The following is a 27,971-nucleotide window of genomic DNA, read 5'->3' as shown; positions in this document are numbered from 1 at the left end:
CTTACCTCACTCACATAAATACCCATGTCATCTTCATCATCCGTTCTGTAACATACAGTAAGGCCAAGCTTGTCCTGGCTGTTCACTCGATGTAAATCTACTTCCTGAGGTTTAAAAAAAAAAAAAGAAAGAAAAAGGGAAAGCAAACCCACTGTCAGTGAGACACTGGTGACTGATGGAAGCAATTTTTCAAATACAATGAATATATTTTGCTTAAGTGATATAGTGGATCTCTTTTCATTTCACTTGTGGACGAGGTTAACTTACTGAGCAAAACGTGATTATATGCAGACAATCAATACCTGGGGCATTTTTGACCTTTCAATCAATATGAAGTCATTTTGAAAACAGACCCTTTATTGATCTTAAAGAAGAAAAATTACCTATATTTCATGTAGTGGTAAGACTTCAAACACTAAAATACTTATAAAGTATGATTTCAATATTTGCCACAGCTGATATATATTTCCTTATAAGCAGGGAAATTTTCTGGCTTTTTAGAGAAATACATAATACTTTATTACTTGAACTTGTCTAATCTTTACAAGATGATGTAATAAATTTCTTAAAAGTGTGACTGAAGATCAATACATTGTCAACAAAGCAGTTGGTATTGGTAATAGAAATATAATAAGCACTTTAATCTCTTGCAAGGGTTTGGTTTCAGCAGGTCATGGTTTATTATTCTAGTGCTCTTTGGTGGTCTTGTTAAATCTTGGAGACATTTAAGTGATCTTAAAACTATGTGCTTCCTCTGCTTTTTTTGCCATGAGGATTTCATGTGGGTTGTGTTTTCCTATGTTTGCTGCTGCTCTGTGACACTGGGTTGTAAAATCCACGTAGATGCCCACAGGCTGCAGGATGCTCCTGCCTAGTGCACAGTTAGTGTGACCATCCACCTTTCAGCTCTACCTTCTTGCTACTCAGGGACAGCCAGGAGCCTAAAGACCTTGGGGAGCCTTGTATGCTTAACCAGCTTGTTGCCACTACTGTGTCAGTCCTGAGGATATTGTTGCAGGGAGAGAAGATGTTTCTTCATAGGTAGAGGTGTAATAGCAACTGTAGTTGTGTTTTTTACTTCCCTTATGTTGTGGTTTAAATTCAGTCAGCCATGCAGTCTCTCTCTCACTCCCTCCTCTTCCTCCCCCTGGCTCCTGGAGGGATGGGGAGGAGAATCGAAAGAATGTAACTCCCATGGGTTGAGACAAGAGCAGTCCAGTAACTAAGGTATAACACAAACCACTGCTGCTACCACCAATAGTAATAATAAGGGAAATAACAAGGGAAGAGAATACAGCCGCTCACCACCTGCCGACCGATACCCAGTACGACCGAGCAGTGATCTAGCCCTTCCAGGTAACTGCCCCCAGTTCTACACCCTGGGCATGCCATGCTGTGGTATGGAATACCTCTTTGGCTAGTTTGGGTCAGGTGTCCTGTCTCTGCTTCCTCCCGGCTTCCCCTTTTCCCTGGCAGAGCATGAGACTCAGAAAGTCCTTGGTCAAACTAAACAATACTGAGCACCAACTAAAACCATTGGTGTTATCAGTGCTGTTTCCAGGCCGAAAGTCAAAACCACAGCACTGCACCAGCTACTAAGAAGGAGAAAAAATGACTGCTACTACTGAACCCAGGACACCTTAGAAGAGTGTTTGGCAGTGAACAAGGCTCTGAAAGGTCCCACTCCTGTGCAGCTAACACCAGGCAGGATGGAGGAGGCAACTGTGGGGTTCAAGCCCCATTACTGAGAAGGGAAAGAGTGGAACCAGGCCAGGCAAAGATCCCTGTGTGGGATCCGAGGGGTGCCCCAGCCCCAGGGCTGACCCTGAATCTCATGTCTGTGCATGGCCCTGTCCCTTCCAGTGGAAAAGTTCTGATAACAAGACTCATTATTTCTGAATGTGTCTCTGTTTTGACCTGCACTGTGCCATTTGTAAGAGGCAAGACAGTAAAACAAGCTGATATGAATAATTTATTGGCATGTCTAGATGACAGCTGCCAAGATCAGCAATCTCATGTTATTTACTTGTCAACATGTGTAATTTCTTTCTTCTTTTTTTTTCCCCAAAAAGAACTGTGGCTGTAAATGTCAGTGACATTTCAGATGGTATTTAAATGGTTTTAGTCAATAGTATCTGTGGTGAACTGCTGCTCTTTTTCTCCCCCTTTTGTTACTTAAGGGTTTGAATACAGTGCTTTGGTAGTGTTTTTTTTTTTTCAGACTTCTAAAGCTTTGGGGGCTTTTTAGAGAGGAGATGGAAATTCTTCAGATGAAAAGATGAGACAAAGTGGATTCGATTGTGATCTCATTTGATCCTTGGGAACGCCACTGCAGCCAATGCTTTCATTCCACATTTAACCAGGGTGTGAAATGGGGATGAGGTGGGAATTCATGAATTAGGCCTAATTCAGGCATAGGATGATTCCCATATTTCAAGCATAAAGATTTCGTATCTTCGGGAAAGTCTTTCTAAAGTTTACTGCTTTCACAATATGGCAAGAAACTAGTGCTGTAGCTCATTCTGCTGTTTGTCACACTGGTAGTGAAAATGCATATATATATGTAATGCTAAAAACACCCCACAAAACCAAACAACAAAGCATGGTGACCTTGGTCAGTATGTAAATAGGTCCTATGTAACCATAAACACTTGCCAGCACCTTTTGAAGCAGAAGGAATGGAGGAACTAAGCTATCAGTTTCATTCTTACCTGCCGCATGTTTTAACAATAGGTGTTTTTCCAACAGTGTACAACTATAAAGGGTATTACTGAAATAATTAAAAAGTACGTATGGGTTTATAGGTAAAAAGCACCATCCAAGACATCACCTGTGCTATACTGGAAAGTAATAAATCATCTGGTAAATGAAATAATATGTACTTTAAAAGGAAACCATATATATATTGTTTAAAAACAACTCACAAATAAAGCAGCAAAAAGCTAAAGCAAACAAAAAGATTTAGAGCAGGTGTTTAGAACCTGAATTTTTATGAGTAAGTAATTGACAGACTTACCCTTGGGTACAATCCCTCTAGTCCTTTGTCGGAACAGAATAAGTGGGTTTGATGCTACCCAAACATGATAATTTTGGGAACTTCAAGATAGAAACAGCTGCTTTCTGTAGGTCTTTGCGTCAGTGAAGTTTTAATATAATCATAAAGGTTTGAAATGTTTGAGAGATAAAAGTGTGCAATTCCGGTTGGAGTTGAAGAATCAAAACCAGAGTCTTCAAAGCAAAGTTTATTTTCCATATTCAGAGTCAAGTCTGTATAATGTACAAGTACATGAAAGGGGGGAAATAGAAAACTGGCAGCTACAAGTACAAGGTGTTACGGTTGGTTGTGTAACTGTACCAGGAATTAACATGGGTCTACAGAACTTTGTAGGTGTAGTTTTGCAGTGCCACAAGACTTGCTGTTTCTTACTCCTGTGTCTTAGTGCTGCACATCTGTGCAGCCCAAGGGCCTGATCCTGCAATGGTCCTGCTGCAGAGAACAGCCGCTGCGTCCACAGAGACCCCACCAGGCCCTGCTCTTTCAGATCAGGCTGGTGCACTGTACAGTCACCAGCTGAAAGCGTATTTACTGCTCAACTGGGGCTCTTTATAAAATAATATGAAACCTATCAGCCACCTACATTGCAGAAGGGAGACACTGAAGTTATTCAACACCTGGTCTAGATGTGCAGAAATTAATTAGCAGACAACAGTGATGTCCACAAAGTGTGGGTTACCGGGGCTACATTAATACAATAAATGTAAAATTTTCATATAGGATGTAACTTTTAAACTCACAAATAATGAAAATCTGCTTCTGTAAAAGGTAAAAAAGTGACATTTTGAAAGATGTTCAAGAGAAATATTTGTATGGTATTACACAATAGAGTCTGCAAAAGAGAACTGGCTGAAAGATTACTGGCTCTTTATCAAATGTTGAGCCAAGGAGGGCTCAAAGAGCTAGCTGCTGAAATCCATATGGCATTTGTAGCAAGACAAGAAGAAATGAACATGCTCTATGACATTATACCTGTAACCGCTCATAATAATGAATTATGAGTAAGTGATAATGGTAAATTAACCTCTCTAAGCTCAGAAGATCCTTCATTTGCAAGAGATTATTGAATTATTGTACTGCTGATTTAAATTTATGGCCTGCCTGTGAAGTTTAAAAAATCTACGTCCTTTCTATAACAAGACAGAAATGAGCAGTGGAACTCTGAAATGAGAGGACAACAATGGGTAAAGTAAGCTCAAACATTCACAAAGCATTATCCAAAGCCTGCATAATAAGTACTCTGTCCTTTTGTCTCTCTCTCTAAGAAGTGCTGTTGTGTGTCCTGACACACCTGACCAGCAGAGTGCAATTTTTTGCTATTCCATTAAGAAGTTTCACCCAGAAAAGCATGTCAGGGAAATAACAATCGATAAAGAACTATTTCCTTTTATAATGCATGAGGCCTTCTCACTCATTTTGGCAACTGACCTTGATTCAGCAGAAGGAAAAATCTTGTTCTTCTGTCTTGAAGATAAGGAAAGTGATCTTTACATTTGTCTGTTCCTATAAATGTGGTTTCAATGTAGGTAAAAGCCAAAATCCAACCCCTCCACTTTTCAGAGAAGAAAATTTCATAAAATAGGTTTTCTTTCAAACATTCTTCACACTAGAGAAGAAGTAAAAACCTGCCTGGAGGTTATTGTGCCAGCCCAACGTTGTGATGGTAGTTCTGTGATGGACCACAGAGACTGGTCTTAAGTCATTAGTGGTGCCAGGGAAAGCCAGATAAAACTGTTTCTCACCCGGGTGAAAAGAGTTTTAGGATGCCTGAGTAAGGTAACTTGAAAGATGCCCAGGCTCTTTGCCAAGCAGATGGCCAGCCGTCCATGATTAAGACCTTTCTCATGCAGTAAAGAGGTGTTAAGGCCAGTTTGAAGTCCTCCAGAGAGCTAGGGGAGAACAACCTTTCAGTATTAGCTTGTCAGCAAGTTGGAATGTTTTACCACTGTTGGATTTGTTCCAAACAAAGAACATACAAATACTTGCCTCAAAAAGCACAGTTATGAAGTTGAAGGAAGGTACTGCTTTTTAATCCTTTACAAATTCAATCACTGCGTTAGCAGCACTGCTAGGGCTGAAGTCCTTTGTATTCAGAGACATTAATGCCTTGAGAAGCTCCTGATCAGTGCAACTCCCTGCAGAGCAGGAGTTTTCATTGTAAAGAAATATATTCACATAAAATATGCTTTCAAACGCTTTATAGCCAAGACGGAATAAAAATTGCAGAGTGTGTGACGGAGCCTACTGATTCCCATGTGTCTTGCAAACAGATGAGAGAAGTAAAAGCAAACTTTCAACCACAGTACTGAAGTACACAGTAAAGGGCAGAGCCTGAAACCCTGGTACTCAGCTTTATTTATGGTTTCCTGAAAGCAGGGAAGTATTAATTTCAAATTTTGAAGCCCAGATTTTCGTGCTCAGTGTGTTCATTTCTTGCTCATCAGATGTTACGGTTTTATGCTTGGAACACTGAGCTGTGTGCTGGGAGGGCAAAAAGCTATTTGCATATATCTGTTGTACTTCACTCTTTTGATGTGAAGGCTTCACTTCTGTCCAAGATCGAGTGAGAGTATCAGAAGGGAGGTTTCTTAGCAGTTAGCGAACATTTCATGTAGTTTTCAGCCCCGAGATTTACTTAGTCTCAACTAGCCATCCAGCTGAGTTCAGTTCTCAGAAAGAAAGCAAGACCTAAGTGCAAGCTGCATATAGGAAAGGGTAAAGACAGAAAGTCAGATGGGAGAGAACAAGCTCCCTTTTTGATGTGGAATGTACTCCCTTGTAATGTGAGAAAGTGAACACAGTGAGAAAGGCCTCGCTTGGGCTGTGTGTCTGACAGCTGGACAGACTTGTTTGAATAAACATATTAAGGCATAATGCCGCCGAGGAATCCTGGAGTGACATTATTCTTCCTTTATGAGCCTGAAATGACTTCTGGCTGGGCCTCTGTGAAGAATGAATATACTTTTAATTTCTAATAAAACAGTAGTTGAGGATTTAGTCCCGCTTTCCTTGTGGCATGGAAACTTCAAAGGAGAAGAAATGGTCTTTATTTTTTTTTGTAGTAGGGAATATATGGCAGTTACCTCTGAGTCATCCATTAAAGACAAATATTGAGAGGTAAAACTGAGAACACAATTTTGGCATCTTGGCAATACTGCCAGCCTAAATTGTTTCCTACGGATATTTACATTAGAAACTTGCTGTGAACTTGGGTATTTCACTGGTTTTGCCTTGTTTACTTGTTACAAATCACTAGCCAGTCAGTTATAGGCCATAAAAGTTTAGACGAGGAGCTTCTGATTGAAATTCAAAGCACGCTTTATGGACACAGGATGCCAGAAGGCTGACTTGATGGCTTTCTTACTTTAGACATTCCTGCTGCAGTCAATGAAACAGTGCCTTTGTGGTCTTTTAAAACGTATCTATCAAAAGGCAAACAAAAAAGCAACTAGCCAGTTGAGTCCCTGTTAGCACTTTGACCTTCCCATTGATCACAGTCTCTACAATTTGAAGAAGAATCTTTAGTGGTTTTTAAGAACGCTATTAGGCTACAGAGACTTTTCTAATGTTCATCTCCCTGTGTTACTGAGCTGATCACCTCTTGCCATGAAGTACTATATCAATGTCAAAATTATTAATGTTGTGGTTTAAGGCATATTAACGTCTGGCTACTGAAGTGCATGTGTTTAAACTGTTTCCAGCTCAACTGGTTGACGTTCTAATGGAAGCAATATAATTTCTCCTCAATATTAGATTTCCTAAAAGATAGTTTTTGAAAAGACACTGGCAGAAAATACTGATTTGTTCTACATTTTCCCTTAAGACTGAAATCTATATTGTATTTGTTTTTCTTTAAGGAAAAAAAAATGCACTTGTTTGAAAAGTAAGGCCTTGAAGTCTGCTAAACAGCATTTGTTTTACTGGCACTTTGATTTTATCCTGCCTTTGATTCGTGTTTGTATACCGAGATGAATTGCTACCAGATCTGCAGCATTTGAAAACCGCGTGCACATTTTTTATGGGGTTTTAGTCCTTGATCCCACAAACACTTTTCTAGAAGGGAACAACTTTGTGCTTGTAGAACATCTGAACTCTGCTCCCACTGAAGCTGTTGATAAATGTACCACTGATTTAAACAGAGCTACAGACAAGTCAGCATTGCTTGCTCTGACAAATAGGCATTAGCAGGGCCAGGATCTAAGAAATCAGAAATCAGAAGTGCAAGCAAGCTAAGAGTAAACTATTCACTTACTGATAAACTTGAATGGATTAGCTGGGTCAGACATTGCTGGCAGTATTTCAAGTATTGAGATACTTTACTGCTATTTATTACAAACAATTTAAAACACTTCAGTGGGTCAGTACAGCTTAAGTGTCTTGCAGAACTAAGGCCCACAATTTATATGCTGTGCTCTGAATGGTTGGGAGCAGCTTATTAAAATTAAGTATGGGAAAGCTGAAGATGAACTTCTGATGGGATATACAAGTACTAAAATCCCAAGTGATGTTTAAAGATTTGGCAATGGGAAATGGACTTGCATACCTTTGTGACTGGTTCAACTTTTATTATCTATAATTTTCATTACTTAGAAGTTACATATGTATACATATGAAAAGAGAGGAACAGCTTAGTATAGTGGCAAATCTATTCTGGTCTTGTCTTGTAAACTTACAATACTTCTAAATTATATGATCAAGAACATCTGTTTCTCAGCTGGGGAATATTTTAAGGGAAACTCACATTTTTATTGTGACTATGTGGAACAGTGCCTGCCACTCACAAACTTGGAAAGTCTAAACCAGCACAGGTATACAGAATTTAATGAATGGAATCAGTGACTTCATTATTTATGTTAATTTGTTAACTGAAGTTCTAGCTCATCAGTCCACCATGCACAGTTAAATACACTGCTAAAGGTATCAATAAGGTTTCCAACCTGCAAAGTAACTAATAAGCAACTGTATAAGTATCTGCTTTGAAATGTCTTTTTGCTTTATATACAAATAAAAACCATGACAAGTGCATGTAAGCTGTCAGTAAGTGAAATAGTAAAGACCAAGTACCTCTAATTCCAACTCATCTCGGTCCATTTCTTGATGAATTCCTCCCATGTAGTCGTTTGGGTCATAGTATTCATGCACTGATGGATGGCTGGGAAAAAAAAGGTGTGTTTTAGAACTGCACTAAGGACTCACTATGACAGCACTCAGCACTCAGTACTAACTAGAGTTAGCACATTAATCCATTCTGAGCTTAGAGCAAGTCATTGTGAACATGATGGACTAACAACCACACCAAGAAGTTGCCCATCGTTAATGAATGCATTGTACCACTTACACCAATAAAACAAAAATTACATGTATTGTAAGAGAAGTCCAAAGCATTTGGCACCTATTAATGAATGTGAGACTTGTAAAAAGCTTTAAAATTTACTAATGGATTTTCTCCAAATGTAAAGCTGACTTGGGGAAAAAATACACAGCAGCCAAGTAGGGTCAGTGGTACGAGGTGATTGCTGAGAGGGCAGGTATTTGTCAGGGTTCAAGATGAGAGGGGATACTAGATTATTTACTTGTGAGCTCAGGTTATTTGCAGACATGAAAGTAAAACCATTCCTGGCTGGCTGCTTGGCATTTCTACTTTGCTTTAAAGACAGAAAACTTTATCCAACTGCTAAGTATTATAAAAATAATTTGCCATCCAACTGTTTGGATCAGCGGCATTCTGTTGATGGGTTTGAATGAAACAGGCTGTGCCTAATGAGTTAAATACTGTTTAAATATGCATCACTCTTCATATTGCCATTCACTACTGGCATGTTGCTTTTCACAACTTGAGCTCTCCAACTCTTTGCTATCTATACTTTGAAAACTGTAAGCAGTAACACTCTTGTGATCACTCTTTTCTATGCTGGAATTATTTTCTGCAATGAAAGTAAGCTCCCTTTAATTCTCCGTTAACTAGATACATGTTTCTTTGTAAGTGTGAGGCTATTTACGTAACAGCATCTGCTAACTGGCTGAGATACCAATCTTGTTATATGCAGGCTAGATTAATGTGAATGGGATTTGGAGAAGTTACAGAAAGCATTAGGAAAAAACAACTCTGTTTGCCTGCACATGCTGGGTGACAGCACACTCAAACAGCTAATGGACTGCCCTTGTGTGCAGGGAGAGCTGTGAGGCAGGCTGGGTACTTGAGACCAAGATCTACAGCTCAAAGTAAGGCCATTGATGATACCAGCAGTTGCAACAATTAAGGGGGAATATGAAGTTTCTTGATAGGACTTACTTACCAATACCACTGGTATTATACAGGCATGTGGCAACCTAAATGATTCATCACAAATTAATCTTTGCTGTTTCCCTAATGTAATTGGTTTTGCAGTTGAAAAGTTGCAGGCATTGAAAACCCCTCTTGTTGGGGGTATGCAAGGTAGGTGATCTTAGTATAAGCGTGTCCTCTCCACGGTGTGCTAAGCTCTGCTGCTTGTTGACAACAAACAAGCTCAAAGCTACAGCCTTTTGTCAAACATTTCCACTAAAACATGCAGCTGCACTTGAATTTTCAATGGGCTGGGAATAAGTGGCTGTGCAGTAATATCTGATGGAACCGTCTTTCAAATAACCAACATTACTGAGAGTCGTGAAAGGAAGAGACATTGTACATAGAAGCCCAGTTCCTGGCTGAACATATGAATGTTAACATGCTATGAAAGTAACTTAAGAGCAGTACAGCATCAGTGGCTGTTGGTAGTCAAAGCCTATTTCGTAGGAGTGCCGAGTGGCATGTCTGGAGGGGTGTGCTGGGGTGTGTTTGTGTGCTGATCCAAGTTCAGAGCTTGTGCTGCCTGCAGGCTCTCCTTCCAGAGCGGTGCTGTGCAGCCAGGACACGTGCACACTGCTGCTGCCTCTCACCAATGTACAGGATCATCTCAAAACGAGGTACTGCTGTGGATTGACCAGATCAGGGTCTCTCATACACAGCAACCGAGATGTTCAGAGTCCTTTCTGTTCCTTTTTCCCCTGTGGAGATGCGTGGCAAGATGACAGGCAATATGCATGGGTTCCTTGGGGAGCTGTTTTCCTCTTGAACAGCATGTGAGGGCGTGGTGTGTGTGTGCCAGCAGATAATTGTCATTTTTATTTGTAAGCACAAAAGCATCAAACTACCATTAACAATAATTAAAATTTGATTCTAAAACATCCATGACAGCACTGGTAAGTAATTTTAGTCCTAGAAAATAACTTATTTGAGTAACATCGCTGCAGGGTTGTAATAAAGTAATTAATACACTGGAACAGAATGTAGCAGCTCTTAGCATTACACAATTTATGGCAGCCATAAAAAATAAAGTTAAAACATAAGCAACCCAAAGAGGCAGTGAGAGGAATTATAAGAAGCAATAACTTTATCCATCAAATGCCAGCAAAAAATAAGCTTTATGAGGCCATGTTGTGACTTAGTGGCATTACTCATGTGAGTAATGGCTTGCTAATGTGTAGGAAAAATGAAAATGTTTTGAGTTACGGCTCAATGGCGTATGAATTCTGGCTACGCATTCACCAGCAAGTAAAGGTGAGTTGATGAACTACTTCTAAATGTCACATGAAGGAATGCAAGGATTTTCAGGGGCTTCACAAACTGATACTTACTCTTCAGGTAGGAGGTACGGGTCTAGCACAGAGACGGGTGGCGTAGGTGAGCCCATCTTGCTTAGAGCCATGATGTGTTCAAAAGTGATATCTGTCTGTGTGCCCACATCTACGAGCTGACAGTCCTGAGCAGGAGTGAAGCCCTTGGTGCGTGGAGTTCTTCTGAGGACCTGCACCACAATGGGCTCCTTTGCTGTCTTGAATGCTTCCACTGCCTGCTCATGTGTTGCTTTAGATAAATCCTTCCCATTGACCTGCAGGAAGAAAGCAAGCAAAGCAATGAGAGAAACAGTCAGGAAGTAAAGGATATCTTTGTTGTTTTTGGCTGTTAATGCAAAAGTCTCAGCTTTTATCTAAAGGTATATACATCAAGAACTAGGAGCTATTGTGCTGTTATGCATCTCTCATTTCCCCCTTTCACTATGTAACTTTACGAATCTTGTGCTCTGCTTTTAATTTTGATAGTTTGATTTTGCTGGATTCACTCTTCCAGCTAAAGTATAAACCAGCATCCTGTTTGTTTCTTGCAGATTAGAAATCTCTCAGCCCTTGTTTAAACAGAACTATTACTGATTCTCTTGTAATTTTTCTAGATTTTGTTTTTTAATCTTTTAACCTTTTTTTTGCTGAACATAACTCCTGGGACAAGACCTGAAATTGAAAAATTGTGTATTTGTGTCTGATAAACAGCATTTCAGATGAAGCACCATGATGGTACGCAGTCACTGCAAGAAAAATCTGCATCTTAGGGATGGGCATGGACATCATCTGGGGTACTGAAGGGAAATAATAAGGAAAAAGCAGTCATGGGCTTTTTGGCTTTTAACTAATTTTTTGTCTGTATAGCTTAGTCACTTTCCATCCCCAGATCTCACCACCATTATCTCCTGGCTTAATGAATCCTTATACATTGCAGACCATCTTTGCTAAACATGACTGAGACCCCCCTGAGACCTGCCAATACTTGACATGGAAGGTGGGGGTCTGAGAAGAGAATTTGAACATAGATCCCTCCTGTCTCAAAGTAGTGAAGCTTCTGTTCATAGCAGCAAAAGTGAAATGAGGCATTAAATTCTATACAGTTTTCAGTCTTTGGCAAGCAGAGGTGTCCTTCCTGATCCAGAGAGAGGTGTTGAGCACTTCCAGCCCACTGTGGCTTTGCATTTCACTCATGCTCAGCTTCCTACCGCACATGGTTTCTAATGATCTTTTCCATAAGTACTGAAGTGTACCCAAGGGCTGCAAAGGAGATGAGGTCACATTGGTCAGAGTTCCTATAAAGCTGCAGAACCCCAATTCCCATTTTGAGTTTTGGTTTGTGAAAGGTTTTAATGTTTCTGTGTGTCTCCAACTGTACGGACTGTAATTTTATGGCAGCTAAACAGAATGAACAGTTTGGAACGAACTGAAAACAGGTAACTATAGTGAAAAGACTGTGTGCCCACTTCCAGCTGCTTCCAGCTCAACATGGGCATCTCTCTTGAAATCTGGACTGTTTATTGTTAAGGTATCCACAAAACCAAACGCTCTATGGGCTCGTATGCAAAAACTGTCACAGAAATAGTGGGAACCACTGGTAACGCCAATAAGTTTTTATACTCTTTTAACATGCAAACTGTTGGCAATTTAATACAGATGAAAAGAAGCTGTCCAGAGCAATTTGTTTGTGAAAGTTGTATAGTGAAGCTACAATCTTAAAGCATCATACTATCATATAATTGTTACCATGTTCTTTGGACTGGGGCAAGCACTGGCTGACATGCAGAGATAAACTGCAGTTCCAGATTAAAAGATGCTGCTAGCAGTGACAGCAAAGACCCCTGTCGCAGAAGTCCTTCTCATCAAGGAGCATGCTTTATATATAGATTTTCTTTGTGAATGATGTCTTGCATTGTACTCCTTGCAGTCAGAGAGCTACTGACTTGATAAACTGCATTACAGTTATCTATTATCAGAGGTGTGGGATGCACAGTGGAAACTGTTGCTGTCTGCATGGAAGAGTATCTTTTTCTTTCCAAGGCATAAAGATAATGAATCGCCGTGATTGGACATAGATGCAATAGTGTCCAGCCTCAGGTATTAGTGGTGGCTGCTGCTTTGTCATTTCATCAGTTTTATCCATGTCTGAAATATACACTAATGTGGCAATTCTGCCACATCACCTTCTTGAATATGACTGAATCTCTAAAATGTATGCCCAGATTCTGCTGTCTTTACTTGTATCAGGTCACGCTTAGTTCACACTGTGCTATGCCATGTTTAGTTCCATTAAAGTAAGTTGGGCAACTGAACGAGTAACATTACTCAGCCCAGTAACTGAATTTAGCCCATACTTAACATATTGCCTACAGCAAAATGCTGGGCAGTAATGAAGAAGGTTAACTTGAGTGCAGAATAGATTGAAAAGGCTAAATTCCTGCTGAATTACCTTGTGCACATAACACTTTTTACGCTGTCATCTCTGGTTTATCTTTGAGAGGTGATGACACCAGTTTTTTTGTTAAGCCAGCCGAGAATGGAAGGTGTTAGCATTACATTTACATTACAGAAACACTTGCACTGAACACAATTGCTCACAGTAATGCATGTAAAGTTTGGCCTGGTCAAATTAAGTATCATTAACTCGCCCAATTGAGCAGATTACTTTAAAACAATTTGTACAGCTGTAAAATGAAGTTCAGTGTAATGTTTTCTCTGGAAAAAAGAAATGCTGATTATGGTTTGAGTTTTATTATTTGCTGCAAATTAAATGTTGCACATTTTACTGTGTGCATCCTAATGGTTTTTTTTTTTTTGTGCAACTAAATCCAGCAAGCAATCAAAATCATAGAATCTAAATTGCATCCAGTGTAGTGTTCTTCAGAAATGTGCTCTTGAATAGAATAACTCTTGAACAGGAAACTTTTCACGTGAGCTGCTTTCTACATCTTTATGCTAAAGCCTGGTAAAATCATGCAAAGGATATAGCTTCCTGGTTTATTTCCCAATATTGTGAGGAACTTGGCTTACAGACACTTTAGTACAGGCTGCATTTTAGTTCAGGTTATTTAGGACACTTTGGTTTTGCAGATCCATAGACTGGCATCCTCTGGGCTTTTGTACGCATCTGCTATATAAACAATTTTAACTCCAAAGTCAGGCTGATATCGTGCAGGGAACAGGCGGCAGTCTGAATGTATCATAAATTGCTAACTACAGGAGTTATTTCTAAGCAGTGTTCTGACTACTTTCTACAAGCTGATAATGCAGTGAAAAACAGGAGTGCTGCACAGCCAGGCGAAGGACCTGAGACCATATTTTAGGCTTCGGGATGAAAACCAGCTACGTGTTAATCTAATACCTCTCCTCCTGCAAAGGAAACCTTGTGTAGAAAAGGTTTGTGACTTTCTGGCGATACTCAGCATTTTATAGGCCTGCCTACTGCATCACTGAGTGCCCTCTCTGCCAGCAGAACTAATACCTGCAGGTTTCCACAAATGCCCATTCATCAGTGGCTTAACTGTAGGTCCTGGGCAGTGAATTAGACTGTTGAGGAACATGTGCTCATCTTGTTCTGCTTCATTAGCTACAAGGATAGCCCCAGTGGAGGGGCTGGAGAAAACCTGCAGGCAGGGATGTTACAAGTGCTGTAAGTAATGGCATCAGGTCTGCTCTGCCAGAGCCTTTCATCTAGTATTGCTGGCTCCAGGTCAGAACTGAGCATTTCAGTGGGTATTTGTATTCAACAATCTCTACATGGGCATTTCAGAATACTAGGACTCTGCAGAGCATGATAGATAAATAACTCTTAAGGGGGGATTTATATTTGATATATATACAATTTTATATCGTGGGCTTGATAAGATGGCAATGATTATAGTAAAATGAAAACCTAACTCACTGTACTGTTATTATTATGGGTTTCTTAACCCACTGCTAAAATATGGTTGGGGATTTTGTCTTTAGAAGTTAATAATTCTATGAAACCTTGGGAGTACCCACATCCTATCAGGCAAGCCGTCTATGGACAGTAGCCATTCACAGGCTCTGTCTGCGCATCTCTTCTAAGAGACCAATTCCTAAACCCAAACTGAGTGAAATCCTTTTAGCTCTTCAGGTTTCTGTTTTTGTCAGCAGTCTTGGTCAGTGTGGTGCACTGCTGACCTACTAGATGTGTTCAGAACTGCACTAACAAAATAAGAGTTAATGGATTGCACAGAGCTATCACTATTAACCATTTAGATTCTGAATGTGGGATGATGGAACAATTAGTAATGGTGCAAAAATGTGCTCTCAAGTGATTTACGGCAGGGAAATTACACTCTAAACCTGGCACCTGAAAAAATGGACACATTATGACGTAAATACCAAGTAGTGAATAGTTTGTATTTACTGTTTTTTTTTTTTTTTTTTTAGTATTTCCCATCCCAGCATATCAATAATATAATTTTCCATTGAAATGAGGAAGGGAATGCTGAAATATCTGGATAACAAAACCTCATAATTCTCAAGTCAGCTTATGTATAACAGAGCTAAATTGCTTTTTCCAGCTAGAAAAAGTAGCAAGTATTAGTATTTTATTTTTAGTAGCACAGAAATGATGCAGAAGAAAAATATGATGATCCCAATGGCCTTATTTCTGGTGTCCATGTAGAATTAGTGCTTGTGGCTAATCCTGAATCCTTTGACACTTTAGCAAATAGATGATATTAAGATGTTTAGTTTCTGTCTGGAAAATTCATCGCAATTGACAATTATTCCCAGTGCTTAAAAGCCAATAAATATATCTGTATAGTTTCAATTGTTAAAACAAAATCCCAGTGGCTCTATAATCATAGAATTCATTCCTAATGCTGTTCAATTGTACTCAGCAAAATTCTTCCTTAAAAATAGTTGCATCTGAAATAACACAGGAAAAAATATCCATGCAAATGAATGCTTCAGAAGAGTGCCAAAACCTACAAATATGCATAATTTCTTAGGAACATGCCATGTGACAGAGACAATGGGATCTTTCATGGCACAAAAGATGGATAAATTAACTTGTCTGAAATGTTGAAATGCTTAGTTTTGGATCTTCTTTGCATTGGAAATATACTGAATATGGAGAAAGCTGTAGTTCTCTGCAGTGTATGATGTTAAACTGAACTGAATGGACCTTGATGAAATTTGTGGTGGAGCCAGACAGGCTCAGCATCTGCATGAGACACAGAGATAAATACTCTGAATTAAGACCATATAGCAAATAAGGATGGGATGCTTAAGTTTTTTAAAATATAAATTATGTAATGTTTATGAACTAGAATAGTATTTAGAATATTTGAATTTATAGTATGTACTGTATATTATGTTCTTTTGCACAAAAGTAGGCCGCAGAGAACACACTACCTTAAAATCTACATTGTAAAGGCAGTAAGAAATCTATACGTAAACACAGCATGGTCCTGTCTGGGAGTTCAGTGTCTCCTGGAAGTTTTCTTTTAATACTTGGAATGAAAATAACACAATCCCTTGAGCTTGATGTCATGGCTCACTAAAGTCATCGGAAGTTTTGCCTTTGCAGTAACTTAGTTCAGGCACTGAGTGAAACAGAGATGAGTCTAATAAAAAAGCAAGATGTTATGAAGCTGAGTGTGCCATCAGTATTCAACTGGCATGGCCAAACTGTGATTATGGAAAAAAAAAAGTCATCATAGCCAAATAAGTCAAAATTTTAAAGTAAACTATATGCTGTATCTGGCCAAAAATGGAAGCAGCAGATGAACTTCACTGTCCAACCTTAAACACCAGGTGAAACTGCTGAAGAACAACCCATGACAGTTAGGAGATGTGAAAGCAGTAAGTACAACATGACTGCGCCTTAAGACCAAGCATCTAAGAGCCATGAAAAAGGCTAGAAATGTTTTAGTGCTGTCTTGGAGATAAAATGAGTAAAAATGTGCAGCAAGATCTTGCTGGGTGTAGTGTTGGTAAGACCCACGTGCATTCTTGAGTCTCTGTTCAAATCTCTCTTGCATTGATAGCTACTTATAAAGGAGGTTGTCAGATACAATATATTCTGAACCTGCATCATGTAATGTGGCATGCATATGTATTATAGAGTATACAATGCTAACACTACACATAGCCACTAGAGAGGGAGAAAGAACGTATCAGTGGTGGGCAAATCAACAAGGAGAAAGGAAGAAAACCAGGAACTGACGTCTTTTTAGGCTTGTGAAGAATTTGCACTACTGAGCTAGGACATGGCTTTCCAGATAATTTTCCGGTGCTGCAAGAGTGTAAGGCATTGGATATACAACAGCTTCTCTCTCTGTCAGAGCTGTGTGAAATGTTTGGCATCCATCCTGTGGAAATCTATTAATTCTGGCTATATGTCATGGTGAAATTCCTTTTGTGAGTACAGACTTTCTCATGTTGCTTTAAACTGTACGTACGTGCTTTTACTTCTACTTAACAATTTTCGTACTGGGAGGTTTGGGATCCTCCAACAATCCCCAAGCCAACTGCTGCTGTTTAGATGCTAATTTCAGGCCAGATCCTCCTGAGGTCAAATTTGGCACAGGTTCCGGAGGCTGGGAGCCTTCCAGCCTTTGCGCAGCGAGGCTGGTCCTGGGCAAGGCAGAGGGAGTATGCAGCCATGGCTGAGATTACAGAACTGCGCTCTGTTCATAGAAAACACACTCTTTTGTCTGAGGCATGAGGAAAGTATTTTGATAGGGTAGTACACGGTTGTGTAGGCTACATACATGTCATTTTATCAGTAGCTGCTGTTTAATTATTTAGCAAAGTAAGCACTTTACATGTTTTACTTTTCGGTGTGGGTAGGGAAGCCTGTTTGCCACTTTCTTGATGGCAGACATAAATTGTGGCCTTTCAGGTGTATCAAAATGTGCCACTTGTTTACACAGACAAAATTTCCTCCTGGTTACCACCAGTTCTTATTTTCTGTTCCTTCTGATACAATGCTTATAGAAAACGTGGTGTCTGTTCTTTCTCTGTTCCTGTGCTAGCAGAATTTACACACCTGGGTTATTTACACAAGAAAGTGTTCCTTGAACTGACCTGGAGAGGTGATAGAAGGGCATCAGGACAGGGCTGTGCTAGAAAAGAGCTTTGCAGAACCTCATGAGGCAGGATTCTCAATGTAGGTGAGAAGTTCTGCATTCAAGCATGTGCAAACATCATTTGCAATAGTACAGATGGAGTAACTCTGGCCACTCATGGAAGCAGTGAACTGAAAGGCTGAGAAAGCCAGAAAATCTCTGCATGTAGAGTTTATGGTGTGTAGTTATAATTATTTTGTACTTTATTTTTGCTTAAATAGCGTATATAACATTGTTTGCTGAATGTTGGTAGTACACAACAGATACTAGAAAGGTTTTCAATACAAGAAAATTATTTTTCCATCCATCAAATTAGACTGATTTATATGGGTTTAATGTCATGAATGGTAAACATTTGTATGCATTGTACGGCTTGTTGGTTCTTCTGTGCTTCACAAATGTCACAGAGAAAAAAACTTTTTTGCTTAAGAATGAGTAAGCAGCTTTTCTTTGTAGAAATTCATGCAAATCCTTGGGAAGTGCACTATAAAAATGCTAGTTCTTTTAGACTACAGACGTCTGTGCTCCATTTAAAACGCTCTTTATGGTCTGATTCACTTCTTTAGCAAGTTCTTAAGAAGTCTGCATATTAAGAAAAAGCAGCAGAACTTTAAAGATTTTTATAGAAACTGGAGCAGCAAAAAGCCCATTTTCTAAACCCCCTTTTCCTCAGGAATTGGAGAAAGGAGGTTCAAAATACAGGTTAATTCTTCTTGCAGCTCCATCTAATCCCTCTTTTATTTCCCTCATATGGACGGTCTCTCTCTTTTCCAAAAACCAGAATTATATTGTTTAGTAATAGACTGTTTCCATGTGTGTGCATTTCCCTTCTGCCTTGTGAGCCATCCATGACAAAATAGTTAAGACCAAAGAAAAATTCTTTACTTGAGAGTACAGAATACATTTGTTCTCTAAACCTTTAACTTCCAAACGGAAAATCTTGGGAGAAAGACCCTTGAAATAAAGGAATTTTTATTCTGCTAGTAATTAGCACATTTACGTATTAACAGGGCAACGCTAGTACTGTTTATAGCATACTAAGATGTGCCTGCTTTTGGTTGGAGGCTCCGGCTCCACCCCTATGTATCACAACTCAAAACCAGAGGGAATGAAAACAGATTTAGACTAATGCTGGGGATTGTGAGACCTTGTACTTTCCTTATAAGCAAAGTTTATTTGGAACCCTTCTTCTTAAATATGCATTCATCGTGTTAAATGGCTTTCTATCAGGGCAGAAGTACTTCTCTATGTTCTTTCAGCATGAAAAAAGTAATCTTTCATGTATCTGTTCATGGCTTAATAACCCTGGCCCATGTGAAAACCAGAAGTTTACAGGCGCTCCCTTTTTAATGACTCTGCCATTTCAGTAGCATGACCCCGAGGGAGCCAATCAATTATATTTGTGAGTGAGGTACAAATGACAGCCATAGCTAATCATGAATTACTAATGACCAGAATCAGCAAGTGCAATTACCCCCCTTCTCTCCTTCTTCAGATTTACCCATGTATAGCACTGTGCCTCCAGTCTGGCACCTTGGGCTGCTGCTGCTGGCACATTACATCGAAATGCTCTTGCCCTTCTATGTACTCTTCCCAAGAGGCAAAACCTAAGTCTGTGTATTCGCCTAGTAAGCAAATTACAGTATTGTTTTGAAGGAGAACTTCTAAAATAGCTGTGTTTTTCTATGTTTATGTTTACTAGAATACACAATGATAGTAAATAGCATAAAAAGATTAATCTGTTCAGTTGAGGGTGTAATGTTACATGGATTTAAGCTACACTGGAGTAACATACGAAACCAGTTATTTCCCTGACTCAGGCCAAAGTCCCTGTAGCCCTTTCTCCAACAGTGGCATGCAGAGGCTGCTTTGAAAATGGGGTAAGATGTATTTAGAGGGAGTTTTCCCCTGCCATGCTTTTCCAGCACCTACAGCTCAAATAGTTGATAGCCTAGAACTGTTTAACACCATACCTCAATTAGAGTAGTTCAAGTTGGTGTATAGACCAGGCCTTGAAGTAATACTAGTATTATTTTAGTAGCATATCAGTCTGTGCAAACAAAGTGTCTCTGGAAAGCCTGCTCCAAGCAAAAAGACACAAAGTGTATTGTACAGATGAGAAAATGAAACACAATCCAAGTTAGTGATCTTCCCAGAGGTCACATGAGAGTGCACCACAACTGAAATCTGGACACTGATCTGCAAGACACTGTGTTTAAGACCATTCCAATTCATGACATTCCCATTTCAGCACTGTTGCTCATCGTTTGTAGCTTTGAAGTCCATCCTCTCACTCCCTCCCTTCTGCCACAAATGTCTCAAGTGACATGAGACACGGAAAAAGCAGTTGTGGGGTAGCTCTGAAGATAATCTGGGTTGAAGAGGGTTATTGAAGTTGGTGCCAAGAAAAGACGGAAAAATCACCCAATGCTGTTATCTGGCAGCCAGGCAGCAGTGACAGGTCCAAGTGGGTTTGTCAGTAAGAGGGCCTGCTGCTTCAGTAGCTACCTGGTACCTGCAGAGTAGGCTTTGTCATCATGGGCCATCCACTTCCTGAAGCAGAGCTGTGGTTTTGGCTGAAGAAAACTAACCTCAGAAGGTGTTGTGTAGGTAGGAGTCCCACCACCTCCTCACTTTATCCTTCCAGTCCTTCCTGCCTGGTCATGGCATAACGTTCTCATAGTGTCCTATTGATAAAAACACCTTCATTCTCTTTTTTTGGCTGAAATTGCTGGCAGTTAGGCAGATGCTGTCAGGTCAGAGACTACTCGCTGTAAATGCACGATCCAGGAAAATGATGCATAAATCAAATATGGTTTTAGTCTGACCATACAATTATCCTTTCTGTGAAGGAGAACACTTATTTCTCAAGGGTTCCCAAGGAGTCTGATGGTAGTGTTTGAGAAACAGAGTGCTACTGAATGCAGCTAAGGGGGTGTCTCAGTGTAAAGCCAGTGGACAATGTGTCCAATCACCTACAACATGTCCATGTTCAGAATTATTGATACGAGTAAGAAAGCACTGCCATAATGTTTAACCATTTTTCTTTTAGATGGTGGCCTCTGCCTTTTTTTCTGGAGATACGATGTGTTAATAGGAAGGCTTCTTTCAATAATCACTGTTTAAAGTACTGAATATTGTAGTCTTGTTTAAAGTTTATGTGTATTTTATATTATTTATTCTGTCAAATCCCAACCTCATACTGAGCTCGGGAGGGCTGGCTGGACCTGTCTACATTTACCCACTGAGTTTCCAAAAGGAACAATCCCTATGTACGTATAAAGGAAAAGTTGTCCTGTCCTAGTGAAAATGAAACCTAACCTTTTGTTTCATTATTAATGAACACACCAAAACACATTTATTAAATCTGCACTTTTTCATTACTCCATATGTTTCCTTTTTCCCAGCCCATGTCTGACATGTGACAGTAAAGCACAGCGTGATTGTCCCTAGTGCCTTCTCCCTTGTGACTTCCTGCCACCTGCTTCATAGCGTTAAACAGATGTGTAAGTGTAAAGCATTACAAAACTCATCTTTTCAATCATTTATCACCTAAAAAAAATCCAAATAAATCTATGCTTTGGTTAAGCATTTTATCTGCTCAATGTAAAGAAGAAAGGCACCACAGATTTTAGGAAGATTATGTAGCAATAAAATATTCCACATGCACAGCAAGTCAGATTATCCAGTTATATCACAGGTGACCATTAGGCATTTTATTTCATATCACATCTTGTTTATTTTCCTTTAGTTCCCAAAATATTCCTCTAACACGCAATAGATTTCTCTGGAAGATACTTTTTTTGACAGAGGCATTGCATTATTCATCATCAAGTGAAGAGGAAAATTTCAATTGCCAGTTTCTGGTAAATGTCTAATTAAGAAAGGGGACTTCTGAGCCACAGACAGGCGCCACAATCATTAAAGGGCAGTTTTCTGAAGATTATGAGTCTCCAGTCTGTCAAGCAGAGTTTTTCTTCAGCTGAACTAATTCAGCAGCAGAAAACCTTGTCTAGAACAAAGCCCTCGGAATTAACATCTTGTTTAAGCAAACACATGCCTACTTTGAAGTAAGTGTGATAGGTTCACAATTGTTATTGAGGTCAAGTTTAATGGTAGTGAAGTGACAGAATATAACTTCAACACTACTCTTAATTTCAGCTGCAGCACAGATTGTACATACAGAGTATCTGAAACTATACAGTGTATTTCAAGCAGACTAGTTTACTATAATTGGCACAACCAGTCCAGTTTTAACATGGAAAACTACTGATATGTAGACCAACTAATTCTCTGGCTGCCTAATTAAATTTGAGGGTGTGAAAAGCATATGTACAGAGGCAATTATTTTTGTTTCCCAAATCTTACAGTTTTGATTAGAATTTTTCTGAGCTGCATATTTATTTTGTCAAGCTTCATTTTAGCCCTGATTTAGGATCACATCACTGCTCAGTAGGTTTAAGCCTAGTTAGACTACATCCTTACATCAGGCTTACTTAATGACTGATTATTTTAGTCTAATTTTTGCAGATCTAAACATGTGAATGGAATTCTAATGGTGAAGGGACCTAAATCAATGATCATCTCAGTGCAACTGGTTTGTGTGCGAGTTCTGTTGAAGGAATAGTCTTCTTGCAAGTGATGCTGCTGGAAGTTGCCAGTGAAATATAGTGTCAGTTAGTTCTTCATCACTACCATCTTCTCATTAGAACAGCAATTTGTATGCTGACCTTGGTTCTTTATAACCTTGGCTGTGGCGTATCTTAGTCTAGTTTAAAAGACAAATCCAGCTTGCCCACTATTGTTTTTACCCACAGTCATTTGTACTTGTCTCAGAGATGTGCCAGGCCGACAGCATGTGAACAGGGCTTTCAAGTTACTAAAACACTATAAAGGTCACTACAACTGTTTATTTATATATGAACTTTAGTATTTGTGGAAGTTGCCAGCTCAACAACCATGGAGGCAGAAATCTTCTGACCTCGGCCTGTCTGAAGCAAGGGCAATGGCAACGTGAGCTTCTTTCCTACCAGCGTTTCTATCCTTATTCTGGAGGGATGGCCTGGAAGAAGGAGATAGTCTCCATACTCACTGATCGCACGATTTCTCAGCTGGAGGTGCCAGTTTTGATGTGTATTTTTTATGGTATATTCCCACCATGAGAACTGGATGAAGTCCCACCATTCTGACTCCCAGGGAACAGCATTTTGAGTAATATTTGTGCAGTTTTGGTCATCTGCGATTTAAAATTCTGTGTTCTGATCCTTGAAAATACCAAGTGTCCATTTAGGAAATGATTTCACACCTCCCAGACTGTGTGTGAACATGTGCTTAGTAGGAAACAGGTACTGAGAAAGTTTTCCTAAGCTGAGATCTGAATCTTTTTAAATTTTATTTTACACACTCAGAAGTGCTCTCAGATGATTCATTCTTCTGTAAGTTTCCTTCAATAAAAATTACTTTTTGGTCCTACAGGAAGTGGCCTTCAAAGGGAAAAGCCCTTATTTCTGTTATTGTTTGTATGGGAGCTGATGACATTGTGAAAAGTGAACTGATCTAAAACACCCTCCCAATTTTCTGGTTTTCTTTCTTCCCCCTTTTCCCTCTATTTTCATAACCTTCTTTCTTTTGAAGAAATTTTCCATTTAAGTAGAACCCCAAAATCTAATAGCATATCATGACTTCATTTCATACGCTGCATGCAACTGGGAACCAAACCTCAGGATACATCTAAGATATTATGTGCATCATGTTGCTGCCACAAGCACGCTTATTGTCAGTGACATTGTTCTGCATCAAGATTTCAAGCTGCCTCAGTCCCCTTTGTATCTAATACAAAGCACTGATATGCACAGCCACAATAGACTTTAATGACGAGGTGTCTTAATTTGGTTTTTATGATGTGATTAAAGGTACAATAAGGTATGTGTTCAACAAGAGGGAAGACCATTGTTCTGCATCATTAGGCTCACAGCAGCCCAAAAAGAAATTGTAGGCAATGTGCCAAAGCCCTTAATGAAGAGGATCTCTTTGAATTATCTATGGATGAGGAAGGGATAAAGCCTGAGCCCTGGTATATTTGATCCTCTTTGTGCTCTCTGTTATGAGGACTTATGGAGCCAGACGTACTGGACCTTCTGGAATTGTAATTTATTGAAGCATTAATTTCCCAGCCACGCTAAAGCTCTTGGCCTAATAGAGAAAGTGCAGTTATGTCCTATTATTAATTCTTGCAAGTGTTTTCGGAATTCCCACATCTCGGAGTCATGAACTTATACAAAATAAGGCTAAGGAGATTTATTTGTAACAATGCTCGGTATTTCCTAAAACCAAGTTATGCAAATTTTGTCTAACTCACACTTTAATAAAAGCTCCTTCTAGCTTTCTCAGAAATGGCAATGTCATCTTATCACCTGATATTAGGGTTACATGGATGATACCAAATAAAACCACTGTAAGAGGTCTTTGTTCTCACTAGCATATATTGCAACTTTTGTCTTTTATATTCTGCTATTTTACATGACAATGATTCTTCATTTCCCTCACCATTAAACTTTAAGTGATGGCTTTTATGTGTAGGTTACATTAGGATGCATTTTTATAGTTCCAGTGACATTTAATTATCTGGATGTAGTCCATAAGGTATAGGATTCGCTCCCTCCTATCTTGTGAAACAGAGAAATCAAAATAGCACCCTGCTAAAATAATTTTATGCAATAATTTATATTCTGGAATAATCGGGGATTATAGTCTTAAATAATTCAGGTTCTACTATGTTAGAAATCCCAGCTTTATAGGATTACATGCACCTCTCACTTCTGTGGAAGCTGGGGGTATTCCAACCATGTTTCCCAAAGGACTTCCCTGCTTAAAGTTAATCACAAGTGCTGTGCCCTGTGCTCCACACGTTGCTGAAACAAGGCTGCAGCACTTTGCAGGTTCATTTCTAAATCCAACCTAGCGTCAGGGGATCTGCACCTGCAGCCAGCACTGGATAGTTCAGTCAGCTCAGATATCAGTGAGACTGTTCCTGTGACTGATTTTTAAGGACGTGTATTTAAAGAATGTTGTCCTGCATCTGTTGAGAGATGTCAGTAACTTGCAAAGGTTCTCTGCCACCTTCATTTCTCAATAACAATTGTGCAAGCTTCCTAAACAACCGAAACATCCATAAGTTGTTGCTGTCTGAGTTTGTTCTGGTTGTTGCGCTCCTGAATGCGATTCACAATCCTTAAACCCAGACTGAATGAAAACTTGGTGACCTTGTGGGATAAGTAACTACTACCACAGCCGCTGCCTGATCTGAACAGAGCATTCACACAAGCGGTACCAGGCACCAGGTCTGCTGCTGTACTGAAACTAGTTGTCAGTACCAAATAAAGTCTGAGAAACCTGATTACCTATCTCCGAAATTCTTCCCACCATCACATGCATAGGAGCCTAGCAAGTGGAAGTGAGCCATTATAAATAGAAATGACAGTAGACATGTCTTCCTATTTGCTCTCACAAGTTTTCTTTTTCTTCCACAAAGCGTGAGTGTCCTTTGGGTGAGCGAGCAAAGATTAGATCAGAACTAAGCCTTTAAAATTTAATCACTTCCCTACCAGCATAACATACAAACCACATATTTTATTCACTTTGTTGTCAGTGACATCAGTATCTGGGATGAGATGCAGGGGGTGATACAGCAAGGACACAGGATTTCTTTCACTCCGCTGAGCAATCCCCTCTGCCGGTGAGCGCTGAACACAGCAGCGCAGGGAAATGCCAACCAGCTCGACACCCCTGTGACTGCCTGTCATTGTCACTTACCCTAAACCACCTCAGGAGTAGCAAGGTGGTAGAGTACAGCTGGAAGGAGCTGGGCAGCTTCTGTGTATCATCTGGAGGGTTCATACAGAGAACCCACTACACATATTCAGAGATTACAGTAAGCTATCTATGATTATTTCAAGAGAGAGCTGTAGGAGTGTGATCCTAAACACCTGGCCATTGCTATGCATGATTCTATCACACTGTTTGGTCCAAATCGTACTTCAGATGTGACAGAGTGAGAAATTTCAGAAACAGACAGAAGGAAAAAGCAGAAACAGGAAACAACATTTTTGTAATAGAGGCTAATGTGTTACCACATTTTTAGAACACTTATCAGATGCTCAATATGAGTAAGTTGATATATAAAGATCTGTAGAACTGTTTTACTTTGCTGTCAGATCTAACTTTTTTTTTAGCTGACATGTCTACAAGGTGCAAAAACAACTACTTAGACAAGAATAGACACTTAAAGACCACACTGAGCACTGAATGAGTGCCTTGCACAGAAATAAGTGTCTATGTACTCGTAAACAGATACAATCCATTCCTTGCACATCTTCCCTAACTTCTTCAAAGAGTGTGTGACTAAGCCATGATCCTTGGTAAGAAATTTTCTGTAATGCACACTGGAGAAATTAACACCAGAGTCCTGTTTTGTGATGGAAAGTTTTGTAAAAAGTCTGATGTATAATAGCATACATTTAAATACTGCATATTCTGCAAGTGGGAATGGGAAGGTACATCATAAAAACATAATCATTCTCATACACTTATCAATAAGGCAATCCCCCTTTCATTGCCACTTGTGTAAGCACTTTTTGGTATTCTGTTTTCCCTGTCATTAACAGTGGTCACAAGCCCAAAAGAGAATATTTGTTTCTAGAAATGAAATCTAATTCTTTACCTGACAAACTTCATACAGTAACTTGTACTGTTCCTCTTGCTTCTGCAGAGTGCACAGGCTGCATCCCATGTTTAAGTAAGTGGCAGAAATAATCTTCCTTATTCGCCAGAGCAGCCACAGCAATCTCTGTTAGCAAGCATGCATGCAGGTATCCCTGAGACCCCAGGTGAGCGGGCTGGACCGCAGCGCTTCCCGGTGGTCTCACACAGGCTGCTGCAGAGCGACTGTGCTCTCGCCTTCCGTGCTCTCCCTCCGTCCTTCCCTGGCAGCACACAGCACTCCCTCTGCCGCTCTGCCGGCTGCCGCACTGTGCTCCAGTGCGCGCACTATATACTGCTACTCATGCATATTAATCAGCTCTCATTGACTATTCATAACAGACAGTGATACAGAAGCTATAATTGCCAGCTATGACAGCTGAAATTTCTCTAATTAACAGGCAAGTGCTTCAGTAGCTGGCATAATAAAAGACACTAACAATTTTGTAAACCATTTTGTAGCAATTACAAATAAACATGACTACGTTTTACTACGGTCCCTCAGGATAATTCTTAACATATTTAAGCAGGCTGCGAGTACAGTTTAAATGTAAGTCACAATGAAATGAATGTAATGGTACAAAACTCAGTGGTGGCTGTGGCAAAGTTGAATATGCTTGGTAGCATTTATTTTCCTCTCCTACTGTGGTGCCATCTGAGAGCCTCAGTTTTACAGCAGGAGATGACTGAACAAGGCATTTAGCAAGCAGAGAAAGGGCATCTCTGTCCCTGAAAGCCTACGTGAAGCCTTAGGACCTGCTACAAAGCAGAAGAGATCTATGTGAATGTATGTGAATTCAGGGAAAAAAAGAAAAGAAGGAGTGCCTTGGATTAATATTTATAATTCTCTTTAATATTTATACAAGTGAAAAGTGGGCATCTATGCTACTGACTCTCATTGTATTTGAAGAGTGTAACTAATAGCTTCACATATAATTTGTTACATTAGAAATGAACTTTACCAGATTATAAAAAGATGTGGAATAAAATAAGTATGGCATTTATAAGTATGCAGTATGTGAGTGCCTAGATCCACACTGAACCTGTGCCATAGATGCAAAAGATAAAACATCAGTGAACTGCCCAGTGAACTAGAAAAGTCCTCATAAGTCATAATCTTTATGGATATTTTCCAGTCTGTAGGAAACACTACCTTGTGTTATGAGTTTGGATTGACCATGTGTTCTCCAATAGTTCAAGCATTCAGAAGGTATGCATTTTTACAATCCTTATTTCAGTTTGTTCTGCTACAAAGAAGAGCAGATGATAGAACAGCTAGGAATGAGACCAAAGGTACAGTTCTAATGCAGGCGTTGCATGGCAGAGGCCCTGGATCTTGTGCTGTGCTTATCTGATTTCTACCTATTTGCTTAGTGAGTTTCTGAGGATGACAATGGAAATGTTGTGCAAGGATTATC

General features: G+C 39.6%; 1 protein-coding gene across 2 annotated transcripts in view; it reads right to left on the bottom strand.

Moving 5' to 3' along the window:
- Nucleotides 1–27,971, bottom strand: part of PDZRN3 (PDZ domain containing ring finger 3) — a 142,978-nt gene that overhangs the window by 6,401 nt on the left and 108,606 nt on the right. Inside the window, exons 1-4 of one of the 2 annotated variants that reach the window (XM_061455718.1) lie at nt 26,516–26,835; nt 10,712–10,965; nt 8,120–8,207; nt 6–104 (exon numbers count right to left, since the gene is read on the bottom strand). In XM_061455718.1, the coding sequence (XP_061311702.1) occupies nt 6–104; nt 8,120–8,207; nt 10,712–10,965; nt 26,516–26,584 (510 nt within the window). In that variant the 5' untranslated portion in view covers nt 26,585–26,835. Of the gene's footprint in view, nt 1–5; nt 105–8,119; nt 8,208–10,711; nt 10,966–26,515; nt 26,836–27,971 lie in introns of those variants that run through there. The other variant, XM_061455717.1, reaches the window with a different exon arrangement.

The sequence above is a fragment of the Pezoporus flaviventris genome, unplaced genomic scaffold (genome assembly GCF_033815535.1).
Source record: "Pezoporus flaviventris isolate CSIRO_AGI_PZ_B2104156 unplaced genomic scaffold, CSIRO_AGI_Pfla_v1 ptg000021l, whole genome shotgun sequence".
Lineage (NCBI taxonomy): Eukaryota > Metazoa > Chordata > Aves > Psittaciformes > Psittacidae > Pezoporus > Pezoporus flaviventris.
The sequence above is the reverse complement of the archived record's forward strand: the minus strand, read 5'-3'. Positions and strand labels throughout refer to the sequence as shown.